Source organism: Triticum aestivum, chromosome 2B (assembly GCF_018294505.1).
Source record: "Triticum aestivum cultivar Chinese Spring chromosome 2B, IWGSC CS RefSeq v2.1, whole genome shotgun sequence".
NCBI lineage: Eukaryota > Viridiplantae > Streptophyta > Magnoliopsida > Poales > Poaceae > Triticum > Triticum aestivum.
In genome coordinates, this window is record NC_057798.1 from 2,670,634 (window position 1) to 2,683,341 (window position 12,708).

The window sequence follows — 12,708 nt, forward strand, 5'->3', positions numbered from 1 at the left end:
GAATCCGGCGGAGGCGGTGGTGGTCGCTTCAGGGCATCCAGAGTGCGCTTCGCTTTCACTGGATCTACCATTTCCTTCGGAGGTGGAGGTTTCCGTTCAAAGTGGGCCTCCACTTCGGCTGCCATGATGTCATCGGTTTCCTTGTCAGTCCTCTCATATGGTAACTTTGGAAGAGGCTCCAGGCTTGGACCAAATCTGTATTTCTTCCCGCCTCTTGTACTGCTAGCCACCGGAGCGGCGTCGTCTTTCTTCTGGCGTTGCTGACGTGGCGGAGTCCGCTGACACGCCGGAGGAGGCGGAGTGCTCCGGCGCGTCGGAGGAGGCCGAGGAGGAGGCGGAGTGCCCTCACGCGCCGGAGGAGGTGGAGTGTCCTGATCACTCGCCGGAGGCGGAGGAGGAGGCGTCCAGTTTGGAAGCTTGATGTACTCCTTCCTCCATAGACAGGTACTCCTTAAAGCATAAACCAGATGATTCTCCCCTTCATGTGTTGGGTAGTCAAGCTCCAGCTCCTCAAATCCCTCCATTATTTCATCCACCGCCACAACAACATGGACATCTAGACTCGGACGGCAATGAAAAGTTCCCTCAGCTAGAGGAGGTGCAACAGAGCCGACCGCCGCCTTCAAAGTCAGGTTATGGCGTTTTGTCATTAGCTCACAATTTTTAGTCTCCATGATACTATCCATGGGGTAGTGAGGAGCCGTGAAATCAGGCCGAACGAGCTCCGTGAAAGCCATGTTGCTTCTCGCTGAGATGGTGGGGTAGCTTCTGGGGCAGCATCGAAGCAAGGATCTTCGTGCCGCTGAGATGCTTGATCGGTAGCTCGCTGGCTCTCAAGTTCCTCTAGCTTTGCTATTCTTGCATTGAGCTTCTGCATTGAGCTCGCTTCCACTTTCCTCTTTCTCTCTCGGCTTCTATAACCACCGCTGCCGGGGAACCCTATTGGAAATATGCCCTAGAGGCAATAATAAATTGATTATTATCATATTTCCCTGTTCATGATAATCATTTATTATCCATGCTAGAATTGTATTAATCGGAAACTCAGATACATGTGTGGACACATAGACAACGATGTGTCCCTAGTGAGTCTCTACTAGACTAGCTCGTTGACCAAAGATGGTTATAGTTTCCTAGTCATAGACGTGAGTTGTCATTTGATAACAGGATCACATCATTAAGAGAATGATGTGATGGACAAGACCGAAACTATAAAAGTAGCATATGATCATGTCAAGGTTATTGCTATCGTTTTCTGCATGTTAAGTATATGTTCCTACACCCGGGACACGTGCCCCTGTCTCCGACGCGTTGGAGTACAACAGCCTCGTTGGCGCCCTACAGTACATGATGATGACTCGCCTGGACATCGCGTACGCAGTTCAATAGCGCTGCTTGGAGATGCACGATCCGCATGACTCTCACCTTGCACTCGCCAAACGGATTATGCGCTATCTTCGCGGCACCACTACCGATGGACTACATCTCTGGCGAAGTAGCGAGCCCAAAAAGTTGTAGGTGGGCCATGTGTGCTTTTTGGGGTTTTAACCGCTTTTTTGTTTTGGTTCTCTAGATGTGCCATTTCTATTTTTCTGTAAGCACTCCTACATCGTGTTAATGAATCATACATGTGTTTTTAGTCCCACACACAATGCTTTTGAATAGGATTTAGTCCACATTTTATTTTTAATTCTTTGAAGCTTTGTTTTTTTCCTTTTATTTTCATTTCCATAGCGCAAAAACAAAACCCTAAGCTATAACAACGAAAATGTTTTTTGCGCCAATTAGTTAAATGTCCGCCCCCAATGCGCATATGTACGTGTCACAGCCCGCATGCAACTAGACATGTCTCACCTCAGACGCATGCGCACCTAGGAAGATTGTTAGGCAGTTGCATGTCCACCACTAGACTTGCAACCCCACTGCAACCGTGTGGCCCTGATGCGACTATAACTGGGCTAGAAAGGGTTGTGCTACTAGGGGTTATGGTCTAGTAGGGGTCATGCTTGCTAATTATAAACACGCTCACGAGGAGACTAGCTAATTGGATGCTATCGGAGCAGTCCTAAACTGCAGCACATCTCTCGCTTCACGTATGTTACTCATAGAATAAAGCAACTATACAATCAATGTTTATATTCCATAGAAATGTACTAACACATACGTAGTCTCATACGTGGACCATGTTTCATACACGGAGTAATAATTGACAACACGTTTGTTCTCTTTCGTAAAAGAAAGATACATTTTTATTCATAGAGCCCTTTATTATTCGATAACAATGTGGCTATGGGAAACATAAAATTGTTCGGGTAGTCCGTAAGTACGTTTACATAAGACCAGAATCTAATGTTACATCTCTCGCTTCTTTAGCTTAACTATGAGCCCATTTTTCATCTCCAGTATACAAGATGGCTTGGGCTGGATGCTTTGCCCTTCCATCACCTCCATATCAAAGTTCCACAACATTGAGGCGATGACGGTCTTCATCTGCATAACCGCAATTTCCTTCCCAAGGCATATCCTTGGGCCCGAGTTGAAGGCCAAGAACTTGTGAGATGGTACGTACCTTAGATTGTTTCCATCTTCCGAGAGCCACCTATCATGGTTATAGTCGGGACAATCATTACCCCACACGCCCTCCATTCTCCCCAGGGAGTAGAGAGAAATAAGGATGGTGTCACCGGTGCGCACCTCATGGCCACTCGGCATAATATCATTGGCGGCCACCGTCTTGCGCTCGAAAGGTGCCGGTGGGTACAACCTAAGAGTTTCGTACAAGACGGCTCTCAGATAGATTGGAGATTTGGTTTCATGCGGCTCAAAGATCATCATGGTATCCACACCGGATGCTTCTTTGCATGATGCAATGGGTGAGAGTTCACTCCGGATGATTGACACAATGTTTGGTTTCTGGGCGAGGTTGTAGAAAACCCATGTCAGGGTCGTTCCAATTGTGTCCCTTGCAGCGAGCATGTAGCCAATGTTCTTGGCATAGGATAAGTCATCATCAACGTAGTCTGGGTAGGAAGACATAATATCCACACCATCTTGTTCCTCATCATTACCAACATGACATGTGCTGATCTTCCTCTCCATCATCTCCATCTTCCTCCTCTCCATCAACTCCATGAGGAACCTTCGTAGCACTTTGTGCGCTGTGGAGAGCTTTCTGTCGGGGCCGATGTTTAGCCACCTCATTAATTTCCAGCAAGAAGCTGGCATGGTGTGCCTGAAAAATCCCACCTCCATGACTGTGTTCAGAGCGACCACGGCGTCCATGGGTGGTTTGTCTAATGATAGGAGGCCAGGATCCACACCAAAGAGAGACATAGTAGCCAGGTCAAACATAAACCTTGACATCAGTTCTTGCACGTCAAAAGGAGTGCCGATGCTCGCCATGTAGGAGAGCAATGGGAGAAGGATGTTCTCCACCTTGTTGCGGCAGCATGCCTCCGTACTGGCAATCATCCGCGGGTTGCTGAGCACGCTCTTCAATTTCCCACGCTGGGCGGCAGCGTCTTCACCATCGACGGTGAAGAGGCTGCCACCCATGATGTCGAAAATTGCGGCGAACTCAGCACCCTTGGGGAAGTTGGTGTAGTTGGTCGTGAAGATGTGCCGGACATTAGCAGGGTCGCACGTGACGAAGAACCGCATCCCGGTCCCGGGTGGGCCGTGCGCCCTGAAGTTGTGGCCTAATCCGGCGAGGACCATGGTGAGATAGTCATGCAAGTTGTGGACATTGACCATGAAGGAAGGGAACATATGCAATATTGGCCAGTTTGTGGGAAACACTGATGTGTTCTTAGATCTACTGCTAGCCTTGAGATACAAGTATAGGGGAACAAGTAGCACAAGTAGCATGGAAATGAACATAATTGACATTGTTGGCAGTAGTGTGTGAGGTGCTACCTTTATAATGGACATGGCTATGGCTTCATATATATACAAGTTCCCTTGATGATATCCCAGTCTATTGGTACTAATAGTGTCAACATAACTACACTTAATTGGGCTCAAAAGCAGGTGGCAGTTGGCAGATTTTGCGATAAGAAGATTTGGCGAGTTGGAATAAAGTTTCATTCGAGATTAGATCAATCCTAACCTAGCTCTTAATTGGGCTCAAAATGTGGTTCAGTTTTCTGACTTATACTTTCTTATCTGTACGGCCCTGACTTATATTTTTCTCAATTGTTCGGCCTGACTTATTTTTCTCATTTGAACGGCAGTACTGTGTGCCTAGCTGGGTGAAGTAAATTACAAGGCACGTACGCCATCTATTCGTACGTGCATGTACGAGGCAAGAGATGAAATAAACCATGGGCACATTGCGTACGTAATCGAGTCTGCCATATAATGCTTTGGATTTCCAATTTGACTTGTTCATGCACCAAAGATTCATGTTTCTCCACGAGCACCAGAATTCCCCTGCAAATGCAAACCGAACTAGATATGCGTTTTTTTACTTAAAAAAGAGTATAGATACGAAACTTCATGTGCTATATTATATATCACGATGCATTGTCCACACAAAAAATAAATAAATTGCACGACCCATGTTTTCATAAATCAGATTTTGTTTTTTTGGCTACTTTTTTTCTTGTAGCACGGACCAAATGTTCATGATTACAGTCGCCGAATCGCTCTCAATGACAAAGTGGTCTTCAGAAAACTGAACCACAAAATTCCACATTTTGCGCACTTTCCTGAGCAGAGCTTCTTCGGCGTGCCCTTCGGCAATGCCATACACCAGACGTGCTCGCCACTCCGACCATTTATTTGCTGAGAAGAAGAATCTGACCGTTTATTTTGCCAATGGCGGATACCCACCGTTCCATGTTACATCTGCCAGGAAAAGCAGCAACAAAGGAATATAGCAAATTAAGGATGCGCGCTTACGCCTTCTAGGACATGACCGATAGGGTTTACACCAGGTACAGGGCTCTCAGATAGATCCTGGTTTGGTTTACAGCCAGTGAAAGGTAATCTTAAATTTAATGCGAAAGTAAATCCGGTGAACAAGGAGACAGTAAAGGTAATTCAAATAGCGACAGCTCCAGTCTTCAGAATCCTTTTTCTCATACAGTACAAGCGTAAGTTGCCGTTACATGAAGATCAGATGGTCGACGATGAGCCCGCCCGGTTTGGCGCCAACCGACTGCTCGCATCGATCTCATTTAGTTAACAGCACGAGAAGTGTCGATTTCTTCAGTTAACAACACGACAAGTGTCGATTTCTTCAGGTTCTTGACATGGAGGGAGATGTGTAAGAGTAATTGGCATTGTTCTGCAGATCAGGGTCAGAATATTATGTGCCACAAGGCGACAGGCTTCAGACTTCAGATATACCAGCAGCGTGGATAAGGAAGAACGGTTCACAAATCCCAGCATTATTATGACTGTGTGAATAAGGAAGAGCGGTTTATCTTCAGCGCAGCGGGTGTAGCACATCTGTCGCGCTCCAGTAAGCAGGCGCGCGCGGAATGGGAGCTGAAGGGCAACACTTTGAGGGCACCATTCCTTTGTTAATTGGGAAGAACAAGCTGACCATTAATCTGGAAGAGCAGCAGTAAGCGAAATGTGTAAATACTAATCTGAACAGTCTGAGATGTACTAATACTACTGAATACTCCCTCCATTCCTAAATATTTGCCTTTTTAGAGATTTCAAATAGACTACCACATACGGATGTATATAGACATATTTTAGAGTGTAGATTCACTCATTTTGCTCTGTATGTAGTCACTTGTTGAAATCTCTAGAAAGACAAATATTTAGGAACGGAGGGAGTAAAAGTAAGCAGTACATGTGTATAGCAGTCCTTGCATACCTCCGTGAGCACGGCATCATAGATCCGGTTCCTTTCAGTGCCCTCAACATCTCAGCAGCATCTAAGCCTTGTCCAATTACTCACAGCTGTAATTTTTTACCAGCCATTCTGTTAGCTGATTACGTTACACAGTGCCCCTCTACTCAGAGCATAATCTCCTTCTTACCTTTGCAGTGCGAGTTGTCAGCTGCATCTTCCGGTATTTGGGGCTCCAGTCCTGCAGAGAGTAGTTGATTCTTAGTTAGTTAGTTAGTGCAAAAAGCATCGCCTATCTGAATATTAACTGCCAAGGCCTGACCGTGCTATTTTTCTTGCACAATGCGGCAGCCACAGCACGGGCCACCTTCGAAATGTTTCTTGCAACAACTACTTGATCTGTGCCTTGGGGGATGCATGCTATTGGGAACAACTGCAGAAATTTATGCTTAGAATGGAATCTGATTGGTGTACTGCATCCAATGAAAAATAGAATGAGAGCAGGCTTCAAATTCCCCAGACTGCATCCAATTTTCACTTCAAATGCAGAAATGATTCACCAATATAACAGATTGATAATATCTGCAAAGCATAACAGATTGATTACTTTTACTAAAAAACTATATTTCATTACTTATGAACAGAGAACAATGAAATGCCAGACACAGACCAGGCTTAGTTTGCAAAAGTGTTTTACTAGAACAACATAACGGGAATAAGGTCCTGATAAACTGGGCAGGGACTTGCGCTGAATGATTGCCCTGCCGAAGCACAGGTTGGTAGCCTATTTTTGATGCCATGAAATGAAATGTATTTTACCAGTTGTACTGCTTTTTTTTTTACAGTGAGCTGTACGAAACGTTGAAAACACACAATGGTGATGGTGAGCAATTTAGTGAAGGATTTCGAGACATAACTCCTGCCCTCTAATAATAGCTAGTTAGAGCTGAAAAAGATAAGCATGTACCATTGCACTGTACATTCTAATAAACACAGTACTACAAATTTTAGTCTCGGACAGTTCAAAACTGCAAACCCAAAGAGTAGACAGAGACAACGATTGTGTGATGCCATAGTATTACAAATTCTGATCAACTCATAAACTTACTGTGCAGCTCTGCCAGTCTGTGGTCACATGTAGTAGCCCTTGGAAAGAAGAGATCTTCTGAAATCTTAAAAGACACTATCCTGGTATATCAGCAGATTGTAGACTGGATACCTTGTATCAGTAGAATGTAGACTTAATACAAAAATACAAACCTTATCGGTGGCAAAACACATGAGAACTTTCCAGATACACCATCAAGCTTTGGAGAAATATAAACACAAGTGGTACTGATAGCACAGTAGCAGAAAGCCATCGAAGCACAAGAACACCTGAACAGCAAGCCATCAGAAATTAGACTGCATCAACACCTGGTATTGACAATACCGTAGAGTGGATGAAAATATTTTATAACCTTGATATGAATTTCTTCAGTTCTTGACTCATATTCTCATTTATTCCATAATTCTGATTGGGAAACCCAAATTACACAAGTAGACCTACCACATCTTGATGAAATGACAATAACCCAAATTTAAATGCAAATATGAAGAAGCCTACAAGATTGAACGAACACCTGCACAGAGAACCAAACAAGTGATGATCACAAGTTACGTTGGTAATTACATCTAGGAAGAAAAGAAAAGAGACTTGCAGAAGGTATTAGCTGCTAGTGACGTTGGTTTTCTAGCCTTGTGGAAAGACAAGGGGCGTTGACAAATAAATCTGAAATACTTTCACTATTGTTGAGAAGAGAATAAATCTGATACGGCGGGAGTATAAGTGGATTTCATTTTAACTTTTTGTGGCGAATATAACTGGAAATGGATATAAATAATATGGTACAGCAGGAGCCAAGTTCCAAACTCTCATGTCATGCATGTGGCAAGTGTGTATGTATGGAAAGAGCAGAGCACTATAGGGCTCGAAGGGAACTCGAAGAATGTACAAGGGAACTCGAAGGCATTGTCCTGCTCATTGGATGGGAATAAATGCAGCGTTATTAAGAAGGGTCGCAAGAAAAGGGCAACATGGAAGAACACGAGAAAGTATGTTTTTGTTACCTTGGATCATCCTCTTGTGATTTTGGGGATGGTTCCCAACATCCACCTGCACTGCCGTTTTAGCACCTCGCTGCAGTCACAGACATCTAGCTTTTCCAGTGACTTGTGGAGGCCATCGCTGGGCAATGACGAGACGGCAGAGCAGGGATTTGCTGAAGATGGTGGAAATGCCTAAACTCAAGTTTCTGGAGGGAGGAGAGGAGCGGAAGGGCGTCCTCTTGCTGCTTGCTGAAGCGCTCCATCCCTTCAGGCCCGTACCCATGAAGTTTCAGCTTGGTGAGAGAGGAAGAAAGGAAGCTGCAGATGGGTGCAGCAAGGAGTCCTGCTGCATCGTCTGTGCAAAGCTTCCGCAGCGTGGACGAAACAACCTGTGTTGGCTGCTCTTCTCCTCCTTCAACACCCTCGGAAGCCCGTCTGGGATTTGGATCCCAATTAGCAAAGAATCTATGGCTGCCCCTGACTTCCAATTCCTTGAGCTGGCCGGCGGCGGTAAGGAGAGACTGCAGTCCCTGACATTTCAGGTCCTTTCCACAAAATTCCAATACTAATCTGGTAAGAGAAGAAAGGTTTGAGAGAGGCTCTAGTGTCCCCATCCCTTCTAATTTCGTAAGCTCCAGGAATTGCAGGGAGGAAGGGAAAATGTGAGTGGAAAACGAGAAGGCGGATAGAAACTTTGGGCAATACTTTATGCTTAATCTCTGGAGGGATCGCAAGGCTTGGAGCCATCCTCCACCAGGACCAGCTCTGGGCAGGAAAGGAACTTCAATTTCTACAGAGATGAGCTGGGAAGAGCAGCACTCCATCACCCCCATCTCTGATGCTGTTTGTCGCAGATCTACCCGTACTACCAGCTGTTTTAGGTTTTTACAATCCCGTATCTCCAATTTGGAGAGCTTTGGGAGGTGTGGGAAGAGCTCTGTCAATTCATTCCAACTATTACCATTCAAGTGGCACATCTCCATGTGCTCAACAGGGAGCTGCCATTCCACATCACCCTGACCTCCTCCTAGTGGACCAGCCAGACCAGCTGAATGCCTTAGAATCAGTGTCTTCGGCGAGGTTAGCATCAGAAGGTGCTTCAACTCCAAAGGTGGGAATCTCTCAAGTGTCAGCTTCTCAAGACCTGTTTCTTTATCGAGAACTAACACTTGGTCTAAGCTTTGCATATCACCCCATCCAATGATTTCCAGTTGTGCTCCATGTGATGATTTTGAGTATGCAAACCTCTTTCGTAGCTTGACACATTCAATCGTGACGCGACGCAAACTCTCAATCCAGGAGGTGGGAATCACGGACGAGAATTCTGGGCAGTCTTGTATCTCAAGCTCACAAAGATCCCCCATGTTCCGTAAAGAAGGGAAAACCTTCCAAGAAACACCATCAAGACGAAGAGATTGTAGAGCTTCAACAGCAAGCTCATCACCCAGCCATGTTGGACAAGTGGGGCCTCTGTGCCCTCTAATGCACAACACTTCAAGATTTTCATGTGGTCGAAGGCACTCAAGAACCATTGCTTCCACACCAGGCTCATCGCTAGATCGCTTACTATCCCAATCCAATGTTAACCTCCTGAAGTATTTTTTCCCAATCAGTTTTGCTTGAGCTGCTTCTTTTTTTGTATGTATTTTCTCAAGGTTGTAGATTCCAAGCTCCCATAGCTTGGTCAATGGCTCTAGTTGCTTTGGTTCAAATCCTTCACTTTTTTTATTGACCCGAAATACCTTCAACTTTTCCAAGAGCTGAAGTTTTCCCACATTACAAATATCATAATGAAGCTTATCATCTCTTGGGGTATAATAATGGCACAATTTTGCAAGATTGCTCGTGTCTTCAGGAAAATGACCACTGCTAGACCATGACTTAAGTTCTAGAACCCTTAAATGATAAAATTTAGAGATGTTAATTGGTAAACACCCTATACATAGGAATCGTAGGTGCACAAGTCCTGAAAAATGATGTACCATGGACTCCACAGGATACTTCAGGAGGGGCAAATAAAGAACACGAAGAGCATTTGCTTCCCCGAGAAAATCACCAAATATCTTAGTAGAACCTTCATCCATTGCTCCAAATAACATCAGTGTTTGCAAATGTTCAACCTTCAATCTTGTCTTCAGTTTTTCCAATTCCCTCTTTAATTTTTTACCATTATATTCACCCAAGTTCTCTATGCTTATAGACAAGTGTCGGGTGGATGGCTTAATTTCTACCGATCCAACATCGGGCAGACGAAAACGAAGACAGTCATGTGATGCAACCTTCAATGCCAACTCATGCAGTAGGTCATGCATAACATACCGCAGACCACCATCAGTTTTATATTCTCTGAAAAATCCATGGATGACTAAATCATTCAAAATGCTCAGACCTATGCCTTCAAAGGTTGGGTTTTGATCAGAAGGTGTCAAAATATCTAGTCCGATCCATAGGCTGATGAGCTCACGGCTTCTGAAACGGTAATCTTCAGGAAATAATGCAGAATAGGAAAAACACCGTTGCAAATGGAAAGGGAGAAAGCCATAGCTAAGCTCCAAGGCAAGCATAATGCCATTGGACTGTTTCGCCCATTGTTTGCTGTTTAGCACTCTTTTCCAATGAGCCAAACTAGGGTTTGTCCTCAGTAATCTACCAACAAATTTCTTTTTGCCGAGTTGTGACTAGAATCACGGAACCCTTCTCTTGTGACTTGCCGAGTATCAACAATAGTTTTTTCCAGTCATCCACATCAGTAAACTGCCATATATCATCCAATACAAGTAAGAATCTTTTGTGTTTCAATCTGTGTTCAATCAGCTCTTGTGTTGTACTACACTCATTCTCACCTTCAACCGTAAGGGTATCTTCTTTAATCTGTTCTAGCACCTTACCCAGGTTGAAATTGAACGACACACATATCCAAATCCTGACTGAGAAATGATTCTGCACTTGTTGGTTGTTATATATGTGTTGTATCATAGTTGTCTTCCCCATCCCCCCCGGACCAATTACCGGAAGCACAGTTAGACCCTTGTCACAGTATTGACCCTCGGTGATATCATGTATGATATTATTCATGACATGGTCCCTCCCATACAGTTTGGGCTCTGCACTCTGAGGTGTGGTGGTGGCACGACGCTGAGCAATGTCTAGGACAGTTCTGTGGCCAAAGTCTGCAGAATATCCTTAACATCATCACGCATGAGCTTTAGTTGTTCTACAGTGTCCTTCATCCTTTGGGAGAAATCAGCCTTGTTAAACTCAGGCATCGGTGTTTCTTGCATATTGCCATGATCTTCATCACCACGAACATGTGGATGTGGGGAACATGAGGAAAGGAGCAGTTTACCTAGGCTGGACATGCATCTGCTGGCCTCCTGGTTGGCTTGTGATGCTGAGAACGAATTGCCATGTGACCTCTGGTGGAGCTCAGCATGCTGCCATGGGAAACAGTTGACCAGTTTGCCAAAAGCTTTGATGGTGTGGCGAGCATCACACGCGAGGTCACGGAGGACATCGTTGCCGTGCTGGTCGGCGGCGGCGTACGTGCCGTGGAGCTCGTCGTGGATGCGGAAGTAGTCCAGCTCGTCCAGCAAGTCCTCGGCATTGTGCGCCGAGTCCCACAGCTTCTGCAGCATCTTCTCCGTGGCCATCCCGGGGAGCTCCTTGGTGGCAGCTATTTCGAGCGTGGCCTGCACCTTCTCCAGTTCAGTTTTGAGGGCCTGAATGTTGAGGCCAAATGTCCTGGTGGCCGCCCAAGCCTCCAGCACGCCATCCGCGACGGGGGCTAGCGCCTTGCTCACCACCCATTGTGCGGCGCCTAGGGCGGTCTCGGCCATCCTGTGGCCGGATGCAGGGATGGACAAGGGCGCCTGCATCAAGGAATCAAAAGGAAATCGATGGTAAACAGGATTTATGTTGGTAGCTGCAAATTAAAGGAGAGGAGCGTGCACTAGTACATACCTTGATGCGCGCGCACCAGCTGGCACCTGTCCGCCGGTGATGGATGCCGCTGCCGCCTGCCTGATCCTAGCTAGCTGCAAAAGGGGGGTTGGGTTGGGCTGAGTCGTCGAGAGAGTCCTGAAGTTAAGTTGGTTTGAGAAGTCACCAAATTGCTTCCACAGAAGAGAAGCATTGGTTGATTGTGATGGTGGCGTGTTGGTACAGTAGAGTAGCATGGAATGGGCAGTCTGGCCCAGACCTTTTCTTGTGCTGGGCTGAAAGCAAAGCTGGAGGTGCCGGCATCGCAAATGAACTCTCTCTCTGCTCCGTCCTAACATATTCGCTAATCCTTGACTAGTCAGGATGATATAAGTTGGATGGCATCCGTCCGTAGCTGCTGCCGGAGCACCGAAGCAAGCGAGCTGCGATCGTGACATGACAGGGCGGGCTCTCGAGCATAAGCACAAGCACATGGCGGGCATGCGGGCGGTAAGGGATGGAAGCTGACCTGACCTCACCTGACCCGGTGGCGCTTGCTTCCAGCTCCAGCACCAGCGACGGAGGAGAGGCCATGCCGATGCCGGCCGTGGAGCACAGCAGCCCCAAGGCGATGTGCCTTCACCCTTGCCCGCCATCCGGTGCCTCCGTGCTGCCATCGCCGCCGTCGCCGGGAGCAGAGAAGAGAGCAGAGCTGGAAGGAATGTTGGGTTGGGCCACTCCAGTGCCATGACTATTTGCGGGTACACACACACACACACAAAATGTCTTGCATTGCTACAAACTATAATCTCTACCAAATATAAGTAGCTTCGTTCAAAAAAAAAAACCCAAGTAAGTACTCCCTCCGTTTGAAACTATAAGATGTTCTAAAC

At 46.0% G+C, this 12,708-nt stretch overlaps 1 protein-coding gene and 1 pseudogene across 1 annotated transcript; both read right to left on the minus strand.

The window, feature by feature from the left end:
- Window positions 1-2,257: 2,257 nt before the first annotated feature.
- On the minus strand, window positions 2,258-3,902 carry LOC123039817 (noroxomaritidine synthase 2-like). Its single transcript, XM_044462820.1, has one exon. The coding sequence runs from the start codon at window positions 3,886-3,888 to the stop codon at window positions 2,353-2,355; it is 1,536 nt and encodes a 511-aa protein (XP_044318755.1). The 5' UTR covers window positions 3,889-3,902; the 3' UTR covers window positions 2,258-2,352.
- A 1,529-nt stretch (window positions 3,903-5,431) lies between these two features.
- LOC123047640 (disease resistance protein RGA2-like) lies at window positions 5,432-12,471 on the minus strand (annotated as a pseudogene).
- Window positions 12,472-12,708: the final 237 nt, after the last annotated feature.